The following is a 26,009-nucleotide window of genomic DNA, read 5'->3' as shown; positions in this document are numbered from 1 at the left end:
TGTGAGATATTGCCCGCACGATATGAATGCAAAAATTTCTAGCTAAGGAGAACAGCCTGATCTTGTACAATGCGCACATATTCACAAACTTTACTTGAAAAAATAAGTGAGTCATTTATACTTAAATTTATTATGCCACGACGTGTTTCGTCTGTCTTCAATTGGCGTAATATAGTTACACGTTTATATTACGCTTATACCGACGGCATTTTGATTGATGCAGCTGCTCTATGCAAAATAACAATTTAATTAGTTCTCACGTTTTTCCGAGTCGTATATTAACATCTAATTTACAATAAGGTGCACTGACCTTCATTCTGTATCGTGCAGCTCCATGTTTCAGTATTGTCTACATATTACACAACCTGAGCACCTTATTGTAAATTACACTGTATATACGAGTCAGAAAGGCGTGGTAGCCGAAGAAATTGTTATTTAGAACAGGGTAGCTGTAGCAGACGATGAAAACCTGAAATGCGTCTTGACATAAATAAAGTTCAGAAAAGTTGCTGATTGCTGTACTTTTTTTTTTCAAGTAATTTAATCCACAGCCGCGGAGCTCAGCCCGCACTATCAAGGAAAAAATGTTTACATCTGTTTACAGCAACCAGAAGAGGAAATGCCTACGACAACAGCAATGCCCAACAGCGAATGTGAGTACGAGATTTTTGTTTTTAAATTATCTTTTGTTTTCCACCAAATTAGAATTTTTATTATTGCTAATTTTAGATTTGCGTAGCTGCATATACAAGATGAATCAGAAATCCACCGAAAAACTTTCAGAGGTGGTAATATGGCCCAAAAAAGAAAAAAATGCCTAGTGAACATGCATACCTTAGGAGCTAGGAGCACTTGTTCATTTTCGCTACTGTGAAACACATATCTTCTACTGAACAAGGTCTCATAGCTCTTGTCGTATGCATTCTAGAGCTCAAGTTTACTAGACGATTTTTTTCTTGTTTTGGTCCATACTGCCACCTCTGAAGGTGCGTCGGTAGAGTTCTAGTTCATCCTGTGTAGCCTGTCATACACATATTTTTGTCAGTATAACACTGTTACAGCGTACAATACAATTTTAAACGCAATAACTTTATCATATATCCATTTCTTCCTAAAGTCCACGCTCGTTTAAGCAAGTGCTTGGCTGGTCCCCAAATTCTGCCTCAGAGAATACGATACACAGACACTTGCAATACGATAACCCGCAGAAAGTTTATGCGATTCACAGACAGGTGGCGCACACCTTGGGTTACCTTAGCGACTGGGATGTCAGGGAGGACATCCGGCCACGAGGCTAAATAATAAAAATTTGCCAGATCCCGATAAAAGTGGATACCGTACTAGACGAGATAAAAGACACGGGAAAGAAAGAAAGATTGTGGAATAACAAAGGGGCTAGAGAAACCACAGCGATACAGTGAGAAACAATGAACTACGATGCAGTTTCTATTACTCGTCTGGAGACTAGAGCCACACAAATCGCGTGTTCCTTCGAAGGACAGTGAATTGCAAAATGCTGTGTAAAAGTTCTGATTGACTTGCTATCTCAGGTATTCAGTTTCCAACGATTAAAAATGATCTACATATAAAAAGAGATGTTAAATGATCAGACCTTAATTGCGTGCAAAATTTGCTATTGTCTAGGTGCGCAACAAATTGATATGGAATCATAAGCTGATCGAGAAATACAATTCGAAATGTTCTGTGTTGATTTTAAACAAAAATGTTGGTTTATTTTCTACTGTTATGCTCTCCCTTGCTCTATAAAGGAAGGAAAGAAAGACGATTTAAGTATCGTCAACGTCGAAGTCATTGGAGACGGAGCACAAGCTGACACTGGAAAAACATACAGACTGAGTCCTTTAAAAGGAACCACTCCATCATTCTTCTTATGCGATTTAGGGAGATCACGGAAACCCTAGATGTGGATGGTCAGCCGGAGATTTGGACGATCGTCGTCATGAATTCGAGTCCAGTGTGCTGAACACTGCCTTAGCCACCACGCTCGGTCCTTGCCCTACAAAATCGTCTTCTGGAGATACGGGCAAATCTAGCAGAGGCTTCAAGTGGGCTAACGAGAGAGAGGACCAGGATAACAGCTGACACTATTCATTGTGCACTGACAGAAAAAACTCACAACACCAAAAATAACTATTATTATTATATTTCTTTACTTTCTCAGGTGTTAAGTCTGGTTAAAAATGGAAAGTGACGCGGACCTTGATCAGGCGTCACTTCCTTTTAACTGTACGGTATGTGTTATATTGCATTTAGGAACTTTCGGGTAATTTAACATGTATCAATAATTACAGATTTCTGTAGTTGTATATATATGTTTGGATGTAGCTGTATTGCATTGATGTGCTGGTGGATATTGTGTGGTATGACACCTGTAGTTGATAGTATAATTGGTATAATGTCAACTTTATCCTGATGCCACATGTCCTTGACTTCCTCAGCCAGTTGGATGTATTTTTCAATTTTTTCTCCTCTTTTCTTTTGTATATTTGTTGTATTGGGTATGGATATTTCGATTACTTGTGTTAATTTCTTCTTTTTATTGGTGAGTATGATGTCAGGTTTGTTATGTGGTGTTGTTTTATCTGTTATAATGGTTCTGTTCCAGTATAATTTGCATTCATCATTCTCCAGTTCATTTTGTGGTGCATACTTGTATGTGGGAACGTGTTGTTTTATAAGTTTATGTTGTAAGGCAAGCTGTTGATGTATTATTTTTGCTACATTGTCATGTCTTCTGGGATATTCTGTATTTGCTAGTATTGTACATCCGCTTGTGATGTGATCTACTGTTTCTATTTGTTGTTTGCAAAGTCTGCATTTATCTGTTGTGGTATTGGGATCTTTAATAATATGCTTCCTGTAATATCTGGTGTTTATTGTTTGATCCTGTATTGCAATCATGAATCCTTCCGTCTCACTGTATATATTGCCTTTTCTTAGCCATGTGTTGGATGCGTCTCGATCGATGTGTTGCTGTGTTAGATGATACGGGTGCTTGCCATGTAGTGTTTTCTTTTTCCAATTTACTTTCTTCGTATCTGTTGATGTTATGTGATCTAAAGGGTTGTAGAAGTGGTTATGAAATTGCAGTGGTGTAGCCGATGTATTTAGATGAGTGATTGCTTTGTGTATTTTGCTAGTTTCTGCTCGTTCTAGAAAGAATTTTCTTAAATTGTCTACCTGTCCATAATGTAGGTTTTTTATATCGATAAATCCCCTTCCTCCTTCCTTTCTGCTTAATGTGAATCTTTCTGTTGCTGAATGTATGTGATGTATTCTATATTTGTGGCATTGTGATCGTGTAAGTGTATTGAGTGCTTCTAGGTCTGTGTTACTCCATTTCACTACTCCAAATGAGTAGGTCAATATTGGTATGGCATAAGTATTTATAGCTTTTGTCTTGTTTCTTGTTGTCAATTCTGTTTTCAGTATTTTTATTAGTCTTTGTCTATGTTTTTATTTCAGTTCTTCTTTAATATTTGTATTATCTATTCCTATTTTTTGTCTGTATCCTAGATATTTATAGGCATCTGTTTTTTCCATCACTTCTATGCAGTCGCTGTGGTTATCCAATATGTAATCTTCTTGTTTAGTGTGTTTTCCCTTGACAATGCTATTTTTCTTACATTTGTCTGTTCCAAAAGCCATATTTATATCATTGCTGAATACTTCTGTTATCTTTAGTAATTGGTTGAGCTGTTGATTTGTTGCTGCCAGTAGTTTTAGATCATCCATGTATAGCAAATGTGTGATTTTGTGTTGGTATGTTCCAGTAATATTGTATCCATAATTTTTATTATTTAGCATGTTGGATAGTGGGTTCAGAGCAAGGCAGAACCAGAAAGGACTTAATGAGTCTCCTTGGTATATTCCACGCTTAATCTGTATTGGCTGTGATGTGATATTATTTGAATTTGTTTGGATATTAAGTGTGGTTTTCTAATTTTTCATTACTATGTTAAGGAACTGTATCAGTTTAGGATCTACTTTGTATATTTCCAATATTTGTAGTAACCATGAGTGGGGTACGCTATCAAAAGATTTTTGGTAATCAATGTATGTGTAGTGTAGCGACCTTTGTTTAGTTTTAGCTTGATATGTCACCTCTGCATCTATTATCAGATGCTCTTTACATCCTCGTGCTCCTTTGCAACAGCCTTTTTTTTCTTCATTTATAATTTTGTTCTGTGTTGTATGTGTCATTAATTTCTGTGTAATGACTGAAGTTAATATTTTGTATATTGTTGGTAGGCATGTTATGGGGCGATATTTAGCTGGGTTTGCTGTGTCTGGTTGATCTTTAGGTTTCAGATAAGTTATTCCATGTGTAAGTGTATCAGGGAATGTGTATGGGTCTGCAATGTAACTGTTAAATAATTTAGTTAGATGTGAATGTGTTGAGGTGAACTTCTTTAGCCAGAAATTTGCTATTTTATCTTTTCCAGGGGCTTTCCAATTGTGAGTAGAATTAATTGCTTGGGTGACTTCATGTTGCAAAATTATCACTTCAGGCATTTGTGGTGTCATCTTGTATGTGTCTGTTTCTGCTTGTATCCACTGTGCGTGCCTGTTATGTTGTACTGGGTTTGACCATATGTTGCTCCAGAAGTGTTCCATGTCTGTTATGTTTGGTGGATTGTCTATTTTAATGTGTGTGTTATCTATTGTCTGGTAAAATTTCTTTTGGTTTGTGTTGAATGTTTGGTTTTGTTTCCTTCTATTTTCACTTTTTTTGTATCTTCTAAGTCGTTTGGCCAATGCTTGTAATTTCTGCTTCTTTTCATCTAATTGCTCTATCGCTTCTTGTTGTGAGATTTTACATAATCTTTTTGGTTTTTGTCCTGACATTTCATTTCTTGTAAATTTTGTTAGCTGTCCGATGTCTTTTCTCAGTTTTTCTATTCTGATCTGTAGCCTGCGTTGCCATGCTGGTTTTGTGGGTTTCTTCTGTATGTTGGATGGTTCTGATCTCTGTCTAGTGTGTATATTTAGTGTAGTGAGTGCTCCTATATAAACCAGTAGTTGTAACTCTTCCATAGTTGTGTTTTCATTTATTTTGTTGTGTATGATTGTGTTGATAGTTTTTATTGTTTTTTCGACTTGTGGGTTATTTGGCGGTCTATGCAAGAATGGTCTAATGTCTGTATTTGTGTCTTTGTATTCTATATATGTCAGCTGAAATTTTTCTTCTATATCTAACATGTGTGTCACTTCGTGTTCTATTTGTGCTTGTTCTGGTGGCTGTCTTAAGATTTCGTTTTCCTCTGATTGTTTAATTGATGCGTGTTGTTCTTTGTTTGTTTGCTCTGGGATGTTTGAATCCATTACTGTATTTTCTTCTTCTTCTTCTGATTGCACATTATTTTGTTCCAGTATTTGTTGTACTTGTTGTTTGATGTTTTCTAATTCTGACTGGGGTATCCTGTTATTTTTGATTATTACACGGATCTGATCAGCTAGTCGTTGTTCTGTTAAAAATTTTAATTCTGGGTATCTGGTAATAAATGTTGTGTATACTTGTAATCTGTATCCAGTTGTGTTGGTTCCTAGGTTTGTTGCTTGGTAATAACAGAACATGAGGTGTCGATTAACTTCATCTGACCATCTCATCCTCTGTCTTTGTTTTCCTTCTAGGGTGGTTGCAGGAAGCTTATCCTGCAAAACACCTCTATTTGGATTTAAATCATTTTCCAGTTGGCTAGCAGTGTCGTTACCATTGTGGGCGGGCATAGGGTTCAAGCGTCGTCCCCAACCATGACGGCGCTTGTCCGAGGCTTCTTTAGTTCTGTCCTGAACCAACTAATCACACTGAAAGGGGGGTTAGCCCTATTAGTGGTTTGTTCTTTTCGTCGCCTTTTACGACTGGCAGAACATACCGGAGGCCTATTCTTTTCCCGGGCCTCCAGGGGGTTTATTATTATTATTATTTACATTTTATGGCCTACATTGGACCACTCTAGCCAACTTTATGCAAAGAATTTTTCGGTTTCCTGTCAGCCGAGTACTACTTCATTCTCTCGGATCTCATCCTCTTTTTTTCATCGGAAATCACCCTTCCTATTGTCTGTTTGTTGATTCTCGTTTGCAGTCTGGTTTGTTTGTCTGTGAGTTTCCTGATTTTGTCAGTTTTGTTTCTTAGGTCTTCCAGTGTAATCTGTAGCTCATCCATATCTTCCTTGATTTCTGTAATCTACATATACATCCATATTCCGCAAGCTACCTGACGGTGTGTGGCAGAGAGTACCTTGAGTACCTCTATCGGTTCTCCTTTCTATTCCAGTCTGGTATTGTTCGTGGAAAGAAATATTGTCGGTATGCCTCTGTGTGGGCTCTAATCTCTCTGATTTTATACTCATGGTCTCTTAGCGAGATAGTTAGTTGTTTTGAAGATGGTTTCAGTTGCGTATGTTATTTCTGGTTGAGTGGCTGTTTTGTAGTGTTTTAATTTTGTTGCTATTGACAGGCTTTTTTTTGTTGTAGGTGTTCTAGGCAATTTGTTTATTCTGTTATGCCATTTTGGCTTTTCATTGAGGTTATATGTTATGATTTCTCCCAGATATTTAAATTTATCTATAATTTTGATTTCTTGGTTTCCTACGGCAATTTTGTTTATGAGTGGTGGGTCAGTTTACTTGATGACTGTTTTTTCAAAGGATATTCCAAGACCAATTTTCTGTGCTATTTCCCATAGTGAAATAACTTGTTGTTTGGTTTCCTGAATACTGTTGGACAAGAGAGCAAGGTCATCAGCAAAACCTAGACAATTTGAACTTATGTTGTCTTTGGGTCTTCCAATTTAGATGTTCTTTGGGTTAGTCTTGTACCATTCCCTCATTATGTATTCAAAAGCATAGTTGAACAGCAGGTGTGCCAAGCAATCTCCTTGTCTTAAACCTGTTTTTATAGTGAATGGTTCAGATAGTTCCCCCGTGAACCTGACTTTTGATACAGTGTTGGTTAAGGTGAGTTCTATCAATTTGATTAATTTTGTATGGGTCCCGAAATTTCTTAAGATTTTTAACATTGAATATCTATGGATACAGTAATACGATTTTTTAAAGTCCACGAAGGTTATTACAAGATGTCTATTTCTTTTCTTGTAATATGCTATGGCTAATTTTAAAGTGATAATCTGTTCTGTACAGCTTCTCCAAGGTCTGAAGCCTTCTTAGTATGCACCTAATTCTTCCTCTAGTTGCTCTTTGATCTTCTTATATAGGATTCTGGAGAAAATCTTGTATGTGCAGTCAAAGAGAGATATACCTCTGTATTTATCTGGGTTGCTTTTATCTCCTTTTCTGTGGAGTGGGTGGATTATGGCTGTGGTCAAATGTTCGGGAAACTTTTCTGTTATCCAGATTTTTGTAAGGGCTATGTATAAGGATGTTCGAACTGTATCACTGTCATATTTCCACATTTCTGCCAAAACTAATGTAGAGCAATAAAATTTCTGGCAAACATTTGTCTATGTAACATATTTAAGTGTATAACATTGAAAGATCATAGGTTAACGCAAGCGCGAGATAACCCATTGCAAATGTGGAATGCTGCTACCTTAGTAATAGATGTAACCGCCAGAATGTTGAATGCAAGCATGCAAACGTGCATGCATTACGTTGTAGAGGTGTCGGATGTCAGTTTGTGGGATGAAGTTAATGTCAGTTGCACTTAGTCTTTCAATACAAGGACGGTTAATACTGTTCGTAGATGACGCTGGAGTTGTCCTCCGATGATGTCCCATATGTGCTCGACTGGAGACAGATCTGGCCATCGAGCAGGCCAAAGAAACACGTCGACACTCTATAGAGCATGTTGGCTTACAACAGCTGTATGTGGCGAGCGTTATTCTGTTGGAAAACATCCCCTGAAATGTTGTTCATGAACGACAGCACAACAGGTCGAATCACGAGACCAAATTTGCAACCAGGGTGCGTCGGATAACCACTAGAGGGCGCTCCCACTGGCATACGAAATTGCCCCCCAGACCGTAACTCCAGCTGTAGTTCCAGTGTGTCAGCACACAGGTTGCAGGCCCGTAACTGGCCTCCTCCTAACCAACACACGACCACCACTGGCACCGGGCCAGAACCAGCTTCCATCATCACAAAACACAACAGATATTCACCCCGCCCTCCAATGAGCTTTCGCTTGCCACCACTGAAGTCACAAAGGGCGGTGGTTTGTGGTCAGCGGAATGCACTCTGTAGGGGGTCTGCCTCGGAGCTGTCCTTGAAGTAATGGATTTGTAACCATTTGTGACTATGCTGTCCAACTGCTGCTCAAATTGCTGCTGCAGACGCAGTACGATGCGCCAGACTCATAAGCCGAACACGACGCTCCCGGTAGTACCATGAACGGAACGAGCGAGGAACGAATTCTAAGGAACGGTCTTTCATTGTCCACTTCGGTCGCTGCTTTCTACTTACAGTTCCCGGGAACGGGAAACGGTCGGTCTCGTTCCCGAACGGCATGTCGGCCGGTCTCGTTCCAGCCTCGGTCCCGTTCCCGTCTGTCTCGGTCTCGGTCTCGCTCGGCCGGACTCGTCCTTCGTGTGGCCACTCGTCGCGGTTCCACTGCCGACTGCTCCTAGTTAGTTCAGTATCGAGTTGTGGTTGTTCGTTTCGTTCGCTTCGCACGCCCATTCTAGATCTGTTTCAAACCATTTTTGAACTATGAACCTCTGGTTCTTTTAGTATTCTATTCAACGTCCACGACATTAATTAAAATGTATTTTATAATTACGTAAATTACATAAAAATTACGTGGTATGTAATACATACATCTTTTCAGGTAACAAAACGGTGTATCAGCTTACTTCACTATTTCGATAAACAGCAGAAGAAATACTTCTGAAAAGGCAAGATTTTTTGTTATTACACATGCAAAGGACGTCGTCATGGCACACACGACAGGCCATTTTCCGTCTTTTTTTGATCCAAGATAAAAGAGCAAGTTCATTGTTATGGAAGGCAGATCGACTTACTACCGAATGAAGCCCGCGCTTCGTAATCGAGCGTATGGTGTCACATTTTGTAAAGAGAATATGATAACTCCTACAATATTATTTCAGTGGCGCACGAAAAACCAGCCCCGAGTACTAGAGTGCTCACTGTCGCTTACCAATCGTCCTCTATTGTTTCGAAGTTGTTTGCATTAGCTCTTTTGTTATTTCTTCACTTCCTAATTATTACATATTTATATATTCTGCTTGTAGCAGTCAACAAATCGTGTGTAATTGGCGAGGGAGGGGCCGGTTTTTCGTGCGCCACGTTATATTACTTCACTGCGATCGGCCACATAACGCTACAGTTGGCTAAACGAGATGTTTTGCAGAATCACGAAAATAACAAGTGTGTGAGAATTCTGTTACGAATAAAAACTCTGTACTCAGTGGGGGAGGCAACTGCCCCCTCTTTGCGCCTTCCATCTTCAGTCACCTATGCTATTAATTTTCAATTTTTCATAAGAACCATATAACAAGCACAATGAACGGTGAACGAGTAAAAATGAACAGTTCCCAACAAAGAGCGATCACCAGTGAACTAGTTCCCAAGGATGAACGAGTTTGCCCATCTCTAGTACCATGTAGTCGACCAGGGCCCGGTCTTCTTGAGGCCGTACATAGTCGTGACCACCGCCGCCAGCAATCATGTAGAGTCGCCACATTCCTGCAATATCTCAGAAGTAACATCCAGCTTCTCGTGGCCTTATGACACGACCTCGTTCAAACTCAGTGAGATGCTGATAATGGCAAACTATTTTACATTCCGGGCAACCGCAGCTGTTGAAAGGCATGGTGTCAGGAAGAACTCTGCTAAGAGCTGATAAAATTTTTGTTTATTAAAACACTATCGGTTTCGCGGCCTAAAGCCGCATCATCAGGTGCAACAACGTTAAAAGATTATAGACATACCCATCGCTCCAAGTCAAAATTTACTACTCAAACCGGCTGTGTTTTGGTAAACAACAATTTTACCACCTGTTAGCGGAGTTCTTTCTAACATCATGCTGATAGTGCATCAAGCTGATCATTATTGACCAACACCAACTCACCACTTAAAATCTCACAGGTAACTAACTCTCACGGTCGTTACAAGTGCGACCCCGGTAGCTGAGTGGTCAGCGCGACAGAATGTCAATCCTTAGAGCCCGGGTTCGATTCCCGGCTGGGTCGGAGATTTTCTCCACTCAGGGACTGCGTGTTGTGTTGTTCTAATCATCACCAATTCATCCCCATCGACGCGCAAGTCGCCGAAGTGGCGTCAAATCGAAAGACTTGCACCCGGCGAACGGTCTACCCGACGGGAGGCCCTAGTCACGCGACATTTATATTTACGGTCGTTACATAATGTATTCAAAGCAAACCTGATGGGAGTCCTTATAGTGGCGCTACTAGCGGCACTCTTACGTGATAGGTGCGAAATCAGGATTGACATCATCTTTCAGACAGAGAGACTTTCGTTTATCTCGGACAACGCCATCTGTGAGTTTGATTTTTTCCGTCAGTGTATGTCCTGGCAAGAGCTGCGACAAATTCCTGAAGCGTTAAGGTATCCACACGGTTTAATGAAACACATTTCCGGAAGGGTTAAAAACTGAACTGTATACCTCTGTGAGAACGGTGAAGTAGTCTTTTGTTCAGTTAGAGCAGGATGGGGAAACTAGACAGAAAGCGACCGGTCGTCGCTTGGGGCTGACAGCGTCTCGCAGCCCTCTTCCAGCAAATACAAGCTGTCCCGTTGCCGGTATCGACCTGGCAGGACACAGGGTGCCGCAGAAATAACACTCTACTTGAGGGGTCACGATCAGGCAGACACCAAAGGAAAGAATAGCGTTTTACGATCTGCTTTATAATTAAAACTGCTTAAGTAGCTTTTATACATAAAATAGTTTGTCTGAAATAATGTTTAATAACTTTTTGCTCAGCCTGCGATATGTAAAAGTAACCTTTTCTGATGTGTTGTCCCGCGACAAATTGTCTCCACATCAAAGTTTCTGTTCCGCTTCTGGGTTAGTACTCAGGAGCAATATATGAGGCACTCAAGAAGGTGCATTAGAAAAGTATCTAATTAGAGGGGTCAAAACCTAGAGATTCAGAAATTTTGAAGAACGACGCGCGACAGCAGTTGACAAGACTTGGGAGTCTGTCTCGTTAAATTTTACTACATACACTCCTGGAAATGGAAAAAAGAACACATTGACACCGGTGTGTCAGACCCACCATACTTGCTCCGGACACTGCGAGAGGGCTGTACAAGCAATGATCACACGCACGGCACAGCGGACACACCAGGAACCGCGGTGTTGGCCGTCGAATGGCGCTAGCTGCGCAGCATTTGTGCACCGCCGCCGTGTCAGTGTCAGCCAGTTTGCCGTGGCATACGGAGCTCCATCGCAGTCTTTAACACTGGTAGCATGCCGCGACAGCGTGGACGTGAACCGTATGTGCAGTTGACGGACTTTGAGCGAGGGCGTATAGTGGGCATGCGGGAGGCCGGGTGGACGTACCGCCGAATTGCTCAACACGTGGGGCGTGAGGTCTCCACAGTACATCGATGTTGTCGCCAGTGGTCGGCGGAAGGTGCACGTGCCCGTCGACCTGGGACCGGACCGCAGCGACGCACGGATGCACGCCAAGACCGTAGGATCCTACGCAGTGCCGTAGGGGACCGCACCGCCACTTCCCAGCAAATTAGGGACACTGTTGCTCCTGGGGTATCGGCGAGGACCATTCGCAACCGTCTCCATGAAGCTGGGCTACGGTCCCGCACACCGTTAGGCCGTCTTCCGCTCACGCCCCAACATCGTGCAGCCCGCCTCCAGTGGTGTCGCGACAGGCGTGAATGGAGGGACGAATGGAGACGTGTCGTCTTCAGCGATGAGAGTCGCTTCTGCCTTGGTGCCAATGATGGTCGTATGCGTGTTTGGCGCCGTGCAGGTGAGCGCCACAATCAGGACTGTATACGACCGAGGCACACAGGGCCAACACCCGGCATCAAGGTGTGGGGAGCGATTTCCTACACTGCCCGTACACCACTGGTGATCGTCGAGGGGACACTGAATAGTGCACGGTACATCCAACCCGTCATCGAACCCATCGTTCTACCATTCCTAGACCGGCAAGGGAACTTGCTGTTCCAACAGGACAATGCACGTCCGCATGTATCCCGTGCCACCCAACGTGCTCTAGAAGGTGTAAGTCAACTACGCTGGCCAGCAAGATCTCCGGATCTGTCCCCCATTGAGCATGTTTGGGACTGGATGAAGCGTTGTCTCACGCGGTCTGCACGTCCAGCACGAACGCTGGTCCAACTGAGGCGCCAGGTGGAAATGGCATGGCAAGCCGTTCCACAGGACTACATCCAGCATCTCTACGATCGTCTCCATGGGAGAATAGTAGCCTGCATTGCTGCGAAAGGTGGATATACACTGTACTAGTGCCGACATTGTGCATGCTCTGTTGCCTGTGTCTATGTGCCTGTGGTTCTGTCAGTGTGATCATGTGATGTATCTGACCCCAGGAATGTGTCAATAAAGTTTCCCCTTCCTGGGACAATGAATTCACGGTGTTCTTATTTCAATTTCCAGGAGTGTAACATGGCAGTGGTCCTTGGAGTACAGAGTTATTACAGTAGTTCTTCCGGTACAAGAAACTCCAAGTGCAGTTTATGTAAGTAGTCTCGATGTCAGCAAACTTCTGCTGACCAATGTGTTCGGCAAAGCGCTTCCGCTCTGGTTGGGCGAGGTCGAAGCCTGAATACCACACATCGTGAAACGTCGCCAAGTCACGACAGGCAAACAAACATCCAGCCGCGCCATGCCCGCCGCGTGCTACAGGCAGCACTACTGTAAACAACGAGTTGTGACGCCGCTTCCGCAGCTAAGTAGCTCTCAATGGGCAGGTAATGGTATGACGGCTGATCTAGCTTACAATGCTATAAAGATCAGAGGTGTGCTAAATGGCGGTACACAGGGATCTCAAAACGCTTCGGAGGGCTCTGTAGATGGCGATGACCAACATCACACAAGAGAATCTTCAGGTGAATCAAATACGTGTGGTAGCTTGAATGAAGCCTGACAACCTCCATGACGAGACTTCACGCACAAAGTGATCGATTAGATAGGAGCCAAATAACTCGCCTTTTCAAGTAAAAGTATTAGCGCCACAATTACTAGTCAGTTATTCCTAGACCGCAATAACATATTTCATTTTCCACACGCAACAATAAAAAGTAATTCTGCCAGTCAAATGTTTCCGAATAATCTCTCCTTTACATGATATAATAAAATATTTGACGATAAAGCAGCATAAAGACAGACAGACCTAAGAAGTTAACATACAGTTTTGTAAGTGGATGACATTCGCAGCGCAAAGAAAAAAGGAAACACGACAGGTCGTGCGGTAGCGTTCTCGCTTCCCACGCCCGGGTTCCCGGGTTCGATTCCCGGCGGGGTCAGGGATTTTCTCTGCCTCGTGATGGCTGGGTGTTGTGTGCTGTCCTTAGGTTAGTTAGGTTTAAGTAGTTCTAAGTTCTAGGGGACTGATGACCATAGATGTTAAGTCCCATAGTGCTCAGAGCCATTTGAACCATTTGAACCATTTGAAACACGACATAAACAGCAGAAAACAAATTGGTCGTTCGAATTGAGGTGACCTACTGTGACACAAACAATGAATGCCTAAGAGTCTGTGCCGTGATCGTCGAAAATCTGTTTCAACCGGCTGTAAATTATGAGATTGTTTCCCATTCAGCAAAAAGATGAATAACCCTAGATTACTGAACTCTCGCAAAATTACAATTGCAGTTGACACCAATTCGCGGTTCCCGCTAATTTGGTATTGTCAGCAGAGGGTGCAAAACCGGAAATTTTCTATTTGTTTTGTATGTGACATACCGCTGGAGACCTTAAAATTGTAATTAACTAGCCCATAAACTATAAATTATGACTTCCTTTGAATAAAATATAGAGTAGTAAAACTTACTATGCTTTAGTAACAAAGTAACAATTTCCCCTCGTTTGTGTTCTAGGGATAAATTAGTTGTCTAGCGTGCATGATTTTAACTTCTTTCGCGGATAAAATTCAAGCAGTTACATGCTATTTGAGAATGAAAACGCTACAAGTCACTTTTATTGCATTAACTTCCAGACGAGTTCGAAGAACTGTTGGGTCACAGGGCTTACTTCTGCAACTTTCACAAAAACTATGTAATATAAACATGGAAAGCCCGAGTTATGAAAAAATCATCAAAAAATCATGAAAAACTTTAGAACGCTGCTTACATTTGATAAGTTTGCACATTTCAAGTTCTCAGAAGCAGACATACCCCATTACACCTACTCACTGTAACTGGAACTCCCAAAATACAAAAGCTAGTGCATAGCAAATTCGCATTCCAGCAGTTATAAAATACTTCATTACTGCCACTGATGACGCAGACATAATTCTTCGAAACATCTTTGGCAGTAAACGATTATAAACGTGTCAGGCAGATTATCTATTATGAAATGTGCTTTATCTACAGTTACAGGCTCTCAGACATCTACGCCAAAAATGAAAGTCAACAATTCCATAAACTGAAAATTATTAATTATTTTCCTTAAAACCTAGAGTACCGCTGTTACCTTAAATACGCACGACTCGACGTGTGAACATCAGAGTTAAAGTGGAACGTTGCAAGCCAATAAATGCAGTAGTAGCATGCAACACTATATGATGCACTGCTGTTGGAACTGCGGAGTAAGACCGCAAGGTTACGGACTGAAAGTGAGGCTGTTCCAATGTCGTCAGCAACAGCGAGGATTCACAGGACGGGGAACAGGTGCGTCGTCACACGGAAGAGTAGCGAAGTGGCTAGGAGGAGAACACGGCACACGGAGACAGCAAACTTCCGTGTAGCCACGTCTTAGGTTAACGAAGTGTTCTACAATGTGTTCCACCTCATCACGCCACTTCACATTTCGGAAACCACACAGTTCTCGTCAGTAAAATTCGAAGAGCTACAAACAGAACGAATGTTTCAATTACAACGCTAAGCAAATGTGTATACACAGAGATGGTAGCCTTGACAACATGTGTGTTGGACAGTATTTCTTGGTGGTTGTTGGTTGGTTGATTGTTTGATTTGGAGGAGGGGACCAAACAAGGAGGTCATCGGTCCCAGCAGATTAGGAAAGGATGGGACAGTCGGCCGTGCTCTTCCAAAGGAACCATACCGGCATTTGCCTGGAGCGATTTAGGGAAATCACGGAAGACTGCATCAGGATGGCCGGACACGGGTTTGAACCGTCATCCTCCAGAATGCAGTATTTCTTGTTGTACCGAGTACTAAGGTGTCGTACGGTTCCACTAGCGGGTGGAGCATGTGGAAGAATGACTACTTACATTTCTTCATTTCAGTTTTCATTAGTTGCAATTTTGTCTAAACTGTTTCTACTAAACGAGACGAAAAATAGTTGGGAGTCAGCCCAGATAACCAGCTCTTAGAATTTTCCATGTACGTTCAGTGGAATTTTGCGTAATTCTCTGATTTTATATTAACGACATTGAGGTTCCACCTATGTGCAATTGAATAAAAGCAATTGACATTTGTCCACATGGTTTTGGCCTCGATTTATTTGAAACTTCTTCAGAGGCCTGAATCGTATACATATTTTCACTAACATGAAAATCTTCTACAAGAACTGTCCTTTAAAAATGAAAATGTAAGATCTCAAAGGGTAGTAAACCACGTGGTTAATCAGCAGCTATACTTTTAACTTACGTATTCTGACATACTTTTGGGCTGTAAACGGTCAGATTTAATAATTTTAAAGTGTTGTAAGTGAGTGAATATGCTATCTTTTAGGTCATTGAAGACGCTACAAACAAATTGAGACCGAGCATATTTGTCTAGCTGACAAAGATTTAATCTCAAAGTATTTAAGATAGTATAACTAGCAACTACGGATAGGTAAGTCAACATGATTTAAGACACATCTCTACAAGGGCTTTCCAGTTTAGATTAAACAGACTTCTTGCTACACTCTTTTGTCAATCACGCAAGTCTTTGGACATACACACTGCCCATTTTTGTAAAAAATCAGTCACTCATTAGTCCAACTTTAACGGGAGTAACGTTCTGCTTTAGACCCTACAATTACGTGTTTTGCACGGAAATTATTTCGTAGACGAAGTTCAGCTTTTCACAAAACTGCAACGAATCTGATTTTGCCATTTGTTTTACTTACAAACTGCCGACGCATGGTTATTTCTATTTTAAATCTCTGTCCTGTACCGACACTAAAGTATATGCTTGCCAGAGGCTATCAGTACATTTTCAGCTCGGTGTTGGCAAGGAATTACAGCTGTTACAGCATGGTAGTTGACACAGAGGTAGCAACTGAATGCAACACAGTTGGCAGCTCGCCCACAATGAAGCAAACCCTTTCAGTGGATGAACACTATCTTCTTCAAGCTACGCCTGGCACCAACAACAGAACAGGCATCCGAGGTCAGTCCTGGCGGTGTCTTTGGGTCATTACGACGCATGCGTTGGACAAACCCATCTTCAGAGTCGCAAGTAATTCCGGGTTGCATCGCTAAAACGCAAGTAACAAATATACAGCTGCGGAAGATCCTTTCAGCACTACACACTCAGGCCGGCTTCTACACAGGAGACGAGAAGTGGGTGTGATAAACAGACTGAACTTTCGTGCGACGGCCGGCCGGTGTGACCGAGCGGTTCTAAGCGCCTCAGTCTGGAACCGCGCGGCCGCTACGGTCGCAGGTTCGAATCCTGCCTCGGGCATGGATGTGTGTGATGTCCTTAGGTTAGTTAGGTTTAAGTAGTTCTAAGTTCTAGGAGACTGATGACCTCCGATGTTAAGTCCCATAGTGCTCAGAGCCATTTGAACCATTTTTTCGTGCGACGCCTGCAGTAGCACATAGTATTCAATGGTCAGAGGCAGTAAGCTCCCAACCACCTCACGCTGAAAAGTTTCTGTTTGTAGGGATGACGAATTAACATTAGCATTACGTGCATAATGCTGCCGTAGCTACCTTTAATATATCTTTTCTTGTTTCTAACAGTTTTCGTTGCACGAAATAACAAATGTAGAGAAAGAAGTTAGAAATGGAATGTAACGCTCGTTGGAACAGAAAGCAGGAACGACCCTTTCCTGGAACGAACCCGACATTCGCTTGCAGTGATTCACGAAGAACCACTGAAATACAGGGTGGTTATAATTAAACTTTCGCTGCTTGAGCCTGTATAGACTGAAAAGCATTTACCGTTTGGGTATCCAGCTTTATAGAAATGGAGTTCAGACTGTGCGCTGCAAGACTTGCGTTGTTATTAATGTAATTCCCGTTAGGTGCCGCTACTGGTAGGGCTACGCAGGGTTGAAACACAAGAATCAATGTGCATTAAAGTTGTAGTCAGTCATCTTGGTTCTGGACACGGTGAGCAGGGCTTTACTCGAAAAGCTGTTTTATCAAAACAAAAGCAACAGTGCTGCTGTATCGAAGCATTAAACGAATACGGAGAGGTCCTCCTTCCGCACCAGGGTTGAAGAACATGATTCGGAAGTTGGAGCTACCTAGTAATTTGGGAGAAGCCAACGGGCAGTTGCACCACAAACTGTTGAAGTTGCCGTGGCTGAGAATGCTGAACGCAGTGTGCGATCTCCAAACTGTGCACGAGCTGTCACAACAACTCAACATCCCGTGGTCCACCGTTCTAAAAGTGCCGCGAACAATTGTGAAATGGAAATCTTTAATGCGGTTTCAGGCTGTAGTAGATGTTCGTCGCAGTAAGCAACGTTTGCAACCTGGAACGTAAAATCGTATGCAATTAACAAATGCTACCATGCCGTGTGGAAATTAAAATGTGCTTCTTTCAACGGTTTATTGGTTATTTCCCTTCCAGATGTCCTTACAAATGTTTCCAGGAAGTTTGATTATCCTATGATCACTCGTTTTTCACGGAAGTCCTGTCAAGTAGCGAAAGTTTAATTATATGAACTGGGATGACCACATAAGCTCAGTCATACGTAAGACTTTGGTTCACTGGTAGGACACTGTAAATATGCAGTCGTCTTCAAATCATGTGTGTCCCATTTTTCTATTTCTCAAGTGTGTGGGACCCATACCAAATAAAACTAACAAAGTATGTAAAGTATACAAAAAATGACGGCACGAATGGTCGCAACTTTGACCCGCGGGACAGCGTCATCGAAATGTTAAAACGTGAACTGTCAGGCGCTTGAAGATAGACTTCAACCAACACGAGAAAGCCTACTTACAAAGTTTCAAGAACCTTCATCTTCCTACGTATCGCTCCGTTAGGGAGCGTGACCACAACATTACACTAATTACAGCACAGATGTACTTAATAAGTCATTTGTAGCGCGCTTCATAACCAACTGGAACGAGAAGAAACCCTAACATGTTGTAGAATGCTAAATTTCATTTGTCATTCAGTACGTATTAGTTTGCAGGATGTAGAAAACACTGGTGCCAGCACGGCTGGACAGCGCCTCCAGTTCCGTCGACGTCCAGGACACTAAAGTCGGAGAGCCGCTTCAGTTGGTGGCGGACAAAAAAAGACGAGGCATTTAACCATTAATGTGAGGGCCTGTGGTGATTTAGGGATTGCTGGACTGGGATTTAACCCCGTACGGAACGAACACGAGTCTCGGAAAATGTGCCAAATCTCTCGATGCGTGGTTTTTCCAGTTTGACCAACAGTGATAGCGAATCCAAAAGAAACTAGTCTACAGTGGCCTGAATGAAGGTGCAATTTCTCACTTTTTTTACCTTTCAAATTGGTATACAACTCAGAGGAAAGAAACTGTGCGCGTGTGTGGACTCCTAAGCGAGATAGTACGGTACAGAAGTTCCAGTAGCACATCACAGACACTGACGGACGAGCCAATTTGCCCTTGACAACGTCGACATGTAGCACACACACGACTGGTGGTGACGCAAACTCCACTGAAGGCGACACGTATCGGCAGGCGGTGCAGCGCCGCGCTGTGCTAATTTGGAAGCAGCGGTCCTCGTCCACGGCAGCAGCGCGGCCAGCAAGTCAATGAGCAGAGCGGGGCAGCAGAGGCAGTAGCGGCAGCAGGAGGGCACGTACCGAGGCTGGCACGCACGGGCTGCGCAGGCGGCGGTCGCTCGCGGACTGGCGAGCCGGCCCCTGCCCGCTGGCACACTTTGCGCGGCTGCCGGCGTGGAGGGGGGAGCGGCCGGTGGTGGGGGACGGGAGCAGTGGCGGAGAGGAGGCGTCGCGACGCCGGCCGCGCGTGGGCGCGCCTCACCGCAACGCCCACACGGCGCCGTATCGCTCGGGTCGCCTCCAGTGACGCCGGCGCCATTCATGCCCAGCGGGGCAGCGCTACCAAAATCCGCCGGACTGTCCTTTATCATACATCCGGAACAAACAAATGAATAAACGTGCGTAACACGTTCACGTCGGTGTGGACCACTGACGGCTCAACCTCGGCTCTACCAGTTACGCTCCCAGCTATACAATAACGTATGATGTTTGATCTATCAGCCAGGCGCACCCTATAGCTGTGAATAAAATTTTGTGTGACCCTTCAACAAGAGCTTTCTGTACAAATGAGACAATACACAATTTGCGATTCATTTATTATAAGTTTATTTTATGCGATCTCTCTTTGCTTTAAAATAATGTTCTCAACAAAAGGACAATACAGGGTGTACCAAAAAGAATGACCTGATTTTAAATAGTGCTACAGTGCGACGAGAGGAAATTATGCCTCTAACAGTTATAAACATTATCTACCCGACATATGAAAAAACAGTGAACTAAATGTTAATTATTTATATAATATTTTATGATGTGATTAGACATATCGATGTGTATCATACAAAGACAATGATAATTGTAAATTCCTTTTATGATCTGCGTTTGTCTTCCTTTGTTTTTACCTTTTGTTGGTTGGCTTTTGCAGGTTGCGGACGCAAGACGCATATCAAACTGAGGTCTGTTAAGAAATTGTAATTATTTGTTAATTATTACTTGAGAATAGAGTTCATTATTATTATAAATATGAGTGAATACTTATTTGTAACCCTAATTCCTTTCTCAGTAAGCATTATCTGTGTTAATTATTTCTTCCCGTTGCAAGGAGCGCAGCCATTAATGATAGCGATTTGTATCGCGTTTTTATCTGTGTTTTCCTTAGAAAAAAATCAAATGTTTGCTTGATGAAGACTAAATAGTGCACAATACGAAAGTAAAGTTCAATAATCATTTCAAATACTTATCCTATTTGCTCTAATGATAGAAAGTCTCTATCAATTGTCTGCCGCCATCTTAACAATTATCTCAGCGGCAAATTCAAATTACGCAACTCTGCAGACATAAGTGCCGAAGGTAATAAAAATGTGTAAAAATAAATGTGCACCCGTGGTCCTGTACTCATTTTAATGAAAATAATTCGAATCAGGTTGGTTCTTTAAAAACAGTGCTCAAAGTACGATCGTTATAGCAAACTTTTCTAGCTGATGTATGGAGCCGAAATTAATTACGCACGAGTTGCGAAGAATATTGGTTCAGGAAACATACGTCAGTGTTGTGCGCGGCTGATATTCGGTGGTTTTAACGATCATTTTGCTGAAGATAACTGTTTCCATCATAATCAATAGTTGTATAGAATCTGTTGTTTGAACTGTGATTTAATGACACTTACACAACTTACAGACAACACTTTAACACAACGTTAACTTGGAGTTCTTTAGCAACTTGACCAAATCTTTAGCCGGGAGAAAAACTATTTAGTAATTACTCAATGTAATAAAATAAGATTATCATTTTCAATTACAAATTAGTTAAATACCAAACCACTGAATAACACAGCAAACACCACATTAGGCTCCACGCTATACATTAATATATGATGTATGACGTATCAGCCAGGCCCACCCAATACTTGTGAACAACATTTTGTATAACCCTTCAACAAGAGCTTTCTGTACAAATGAGACAATACACAATTTGCGATTCATTTATTATAACATTATTTTATGCGATCTCTCATTGCTTTAAAATAATGGCCTTTCTCAACAAAGGACAATACAGGGTGTCCCAAAAAGAATGACCCGAATTTAAATAGACTAACTGATTAGGAAGAAAGGCTTAACACCAACAAATTGCATACTAAATTACTCAGAAAAGACAGAAGTATATAAAAATGGATCATAAATGTACAAATGATGACTAACTGACAACCTCAGCTGCCGACAGGACTGTTGATATAGCTCGATGTGGAAAGCTGAAAATGTGTGCCCCGACCGGGACTCGAACCCGGGATCTCCTGCTTACATGGCAGACGCTCTATCCATCTGAGCCACCGAGGACACACATGAATAGCGCGACTGCAGGGACTTAGCCCTTGCACACTTCCCGTGAGACTCACATTCCCAACTGTCCACAATTCTACATATGTATTGAACCTTATAGACATTTGCCCACCCACTCATTACTCGCGCACGCTTTGGCGATTCACGTAAGAGTTTGGGCAACCTGTGACATTCGCAAAGACGAAGGTCAATGGCTGGGTAGCCTTTAACTATATATGAAATGGAAATGAAGTCCCATGCTTCTTTACAGAGCGTAGGGGAACGATGCGGGAAACCCGCACCGCCTTACTAGGCAAGGTCCCAATTGAGGTGGTTTGCCGTTGCCTTCCTCCGACCGTAATGGGGATGAATGATGATGATGAAGACGACACAACAACACCCAGTCATCTCGAGGCAGGAAAAATCCGAGACCTCGCCGGGAATCGAACCCGGGACCCCGTACTCGGGAAGCGAGAAGGCTACCGCGAGACCACGAGGGGCGGACTTAACTATTTATACGAAGATAGTAACTAGTTCTCGAAAGAACAGTTACTGTTGATGACCGTGCAGCTTTTCTCTGGAATAAATGATGACTAACTGACAACCTCAGCTGCCGACAGGTGTTCTAGATAGACCTCGATGTGGACAGCTGAAAATGTGTGCCCCAACCGGGAATCGAACCCGGGATCTCCAGCTTACATGGCAGACGCTCTATCCATCTGAGCCACTGAGGACACAGATGAATAGCGCGACTGCAGAGACTTATCCCTTGCACGCTTCCCGTGAGACTCACATTCCCAACTGTCCACAATTCTACATATGTATTGAACCATATAGACATTTCCTCACCCACTCATTACTCGCGCACGCTTTGGCGATTCCCGTAAGAGTTTGGGCAACCTGTGCGCATTCACACAGACGATGGTCAATGGCTGGGTAGCTTTTAACTATATATACGAAGATAGTAATTTGTTCTCGAAAGAACAGTTACTGTTGATGACCGTGCAGCTTTTCTCAGGAATAAATTATGACTAACTGACAACCTCAGCTGCCGACAGGTCTTGTTGATATACCTCGATGTGGACAGCTGAAAATGTGTGCCCCGACCGGGACTCGAACCCGGGATCTCCTGCTTACATGGCAGACGCTTTATCCATCTGAGCCACCGAGGACACAGATGAATAGCGCGACTGCGGGGACTTATCCCTTGCACTCTTCCCGTGAGACTCACATTCCCAAATATCCACAATTCTACATATGTATTGAACCATATAGACATTTGCCCACCCACTCATTACTCGCGGCGGCTTTGGCGATTCCCGTAAGAGTTTGGGCAACCTGTGCGCATTCGCACAGACGAAGGTCAATCGCTGGGTAGCCTTTAACTATATATACGAAGATAGTAACTTGTTCTCGAAAGAACAGTTACTGTTGATAACCGTGCAGCTTTTCTCTGGAATAAATTATGTCTAATTGACAACCTCAACTGCCGACAGATGTTGTTGATATATCTCGATGTGGACAGCTGAAAATGTGTGCCCCGACCGGGACTCGAACCCGGGATCTCCTGCTTACATGGCAGACCCTCTATCCATCTGAGCCACCGAGGACACAGATGAATAGCGCGACTGCTGGGACTTATCCCTTGCACGCTCCCCGTGGGACTCACATTCCCAACTGTCCACAACTGTACATATGTATTGAACCTTATAGACATTTGCCCACCCACTCATTACTCTCGCACGCTTTGGCGATTCCCGTAAGAGTTTGGGCAACCTGTGCGCATTCGCACAGACGAAGGTCAATGGCTGGGTAGCCTACAACTATATACACGGAGATAGTAACTTATTCTCGAGAGAACAGGTACTGTTGATGACCGTGCAGCTTTTCTCTGGAATAAATGATGACTAACTGACAACCTCAGCTGCCGACAGGAGTTGTTGATATACCTCGATGTGGACAGCTGAAAATGTGTGCCCCAACCGGGAATCGAACCCGGGATCTCCTGCTTACATGGCAGACGCTCTATCCATCTGAGCCACCGAGGACACAGATGAATAGCGCGACTGCTGGGACTTATCCCTTGCACACTTCCCGTGAGACACTCAGATGAATAGCGCGACTGCAGGGACTTATCCCTTGCACACTTCCCGTGAGACTCACATTCCCAACTGTCCACAATTCTACATATGTATTGAACCTTATAGACATTTGCCCACCCAATCATTACTCGCGCACGCTTTGGCGATTCCCGTAAGAGTTTGGGCAACCTGTGCGCATTCACACAGACGAAGGTCAATGGCTGGGTAGACTTTATATATATATATATATATATATATATATATATATATATATATATATATATATATATATATTAGCCTTTATATATAGTTAAAGGCTACCCAGCCATTGACCTTCGTCTGTGCGAATGCGCACAGGTTGCCCAAACTCTTACGGGAATCGCCAAACCGTGCGCGAGTAATGAGTGGGTGGGCAAATGTCTATAAGGTTCAATACATATGTAGATTTGTGGGCAGTTGGAAATGTGAGTCTCACGGGAAGTGTGCAAGGGATACGTCCCAGCAGTCGCGCTATTCATCTGTGTCCTCGGTGGCTCAGATGGATAGAACGTCTGCCATGTAAGAAGGAGATCCCGGGTTCGAGTCCCGGCCGGTGAACACATTTTCAGCTGTCTCCATCGAGGTATATCAACAAGACCTGTCGGCAGCTGAGGTTGTCAGTTAATCATTTATTCCAGAGAAAAGCTGCACGGTTATCAACAGTAACTGTTCTTTCGAGAACAAGTTACTATCTTCGTATATATAGTTAAAGGCTACCCAGCCATTGACCTTCGTCTGTGCGAATGCGCACTGGTTGCCCAAACTCTTACGGGAATCGCCAAAGCGTGCGCGAGTAATGAGTGGGTGGGCAAATGTCTGTAAGGTTCAATACATATGTAGAATTGTGGACAGTTGGGAATGTGAGTCTCACGGGAAGTGTGCAAGGGATAAGTCCCAGCAGTCGCGCTATTCATCTGTGTTGTCGGTGGCTCAGATGGATAGAGTGTCTGCCATGTAAGCAAGAGATCCCGGGTTCGAGTCCCGGCCGGGGCACACATTTTCAGCTGTCCACATCGAGGTATATAACAAGACCTGTCGGCAGCTGAGGTTGTCAGTTAGTCATAATTTAATCCAGAGAAAAGCTTTACGGTCATCAACAGTAACTGTTCTTTCGAGAACAAGTTACTATCTTCGTATATATAATTAAAGGCTACCCAGCCATTGACCTTCGTCTGTGCGAATGCGCACAGGTTGCCCAAACTCTTACGGGAATCGCCAAACCGTGCGCGAGTAATGAGTGGGTGGGCAAATGTCTATAAGATTCAATACATATGTAGAATTGTGGAGAGTTGGGAATGTGAGTCTCACGGGAAGCGTGCAAGGGATAAGTCCCTGCAGTCGCGCTATTCATCTGTGTCCTCGGTGGCTCAGATGGATAGAGCGTCTGCCATGTAAGCAGGAGTTCCCGGGTTCGGGTCCCGGTCGGGGCACACATTTTCAGCTGTCCACATCGAGGTATATCAACAACACCTGTCGGCAGCTGAGGTTGTCAGTTAGTCATCATTTATTCCAGAGAAAAGCTGCACGGTCATCAACAGTAACTGTTCTTTCGAGAACAAGTTACTATCTTCGTATATAAATGTACAATATGTCCTCAATTGGCTGCACGGACGACATCTAGCCGATAGCCGAATTCATCCCAAACTGGACGTAAGGTGTCTTCTGTCACTGAAGCTACAGCAACTGATAATCTGGTTTTTAGTTCATCAATGTCACGAGGTAAGGGAGGAACGAAAACACATGGTTTAACATATCCCTACAGGAAGAAATCACATGGTGTTAAGTCAGGGGACCTAGGAGGCCAATAGTGTATAGCCTGGTCTCGCAGTCCTGTACGCCCTATCCAACGTTGAGGCACATTGGCATTGAGGAAACTACGCACGTTTTTGTGCCAGTGCGGCGTTGCTTCATCTTGCTGATAGTTGAAATTGCCAGTTGTGGGAATAACCAGTTCCATAGTATTGCAAGATATGATTGTCCTGCTACGGTTTCTTCCGCAAAAAAGTAGGGTCCATAAACCTCGCTTTGCAAAACAGCACAAAACATCCACTTTTGGTGAATCACGTTCGTGTTCAATTGTTTCATGAGGATTTGCCAGCCCCCATATACGCACATTATGACGGTGAACCTTACCTCTAATATTTAAAGTTACCTCATCGCTGAATAACAACCGTGACATCAAAGTGTCATGTTCCATTTCCACGCTCCAGGTCACTTATCGTAGCGACATCTAGCGGATTTTTTCTGAAACTCTACACCATGCCGATTACATCTAGCGCTGTTTCAGTTACCTAGTGCCATTTGTCTCAATATTATTACAAGTTAAAATCGGGTCATTCTTTATGGGACACCCTGTATATTAGCCTAGGGCGTCTGAATACCACCGCCGCCCCACGGTGAGAAACAGAAAGAGCAGCGCCGACATATGCAGGGAACCACGAATACGTGCGCCGTCCCCCAGAGCGAAACCCAATTCTAAGCGCCGTCGTGATCGTGTTAACATCTTTATTGCT

At 43.1% G+C, this 26,009-nt stretch overlaps 1 protein-coding gene across 1 annotated transcript in view; it reads right to left on the bottom strand.

The window, feature by feature from the left end:
- LOC126263312 (uncharacterized) overlaps positions 1–19,383 on the bottom strand; it is a 166,775-nt gene extending 147,392 nt beyond the window's left edge. The window contains exon 1 of the mRNA XM_049960401.1: positions 19,146–19,383. Coding sequence (XP_049816358.1) covers positions 19,146–19,383 — 238 coding nt within the window. The remainder of the gene's footprint in view (positions 1–19,145) is intronic.
- Between the last annotated feature and the right edge of the window lie 6,626 nt (positions 19,384–26,009).

This window comes from Schistocerca nitens, chromosome 6 (genome assembly GCF_023898315.1).
Source record: "Schistocerca nitens isolate TAMUIC-IGC-003100 chromosome 6, iqSchNite1.1, whole genome shotgun sequence".
NCBI classification, from domain to species: domain Eukaryota; kingdom Metazoa; phylum Arthropoda; class Insecta; order Orthoptera; family Acrididae; genus Schistocerca; species Schistocerca nitens.
This window is presented reverse-complemented; position numbering and strand designations above follow the sequence as displayed.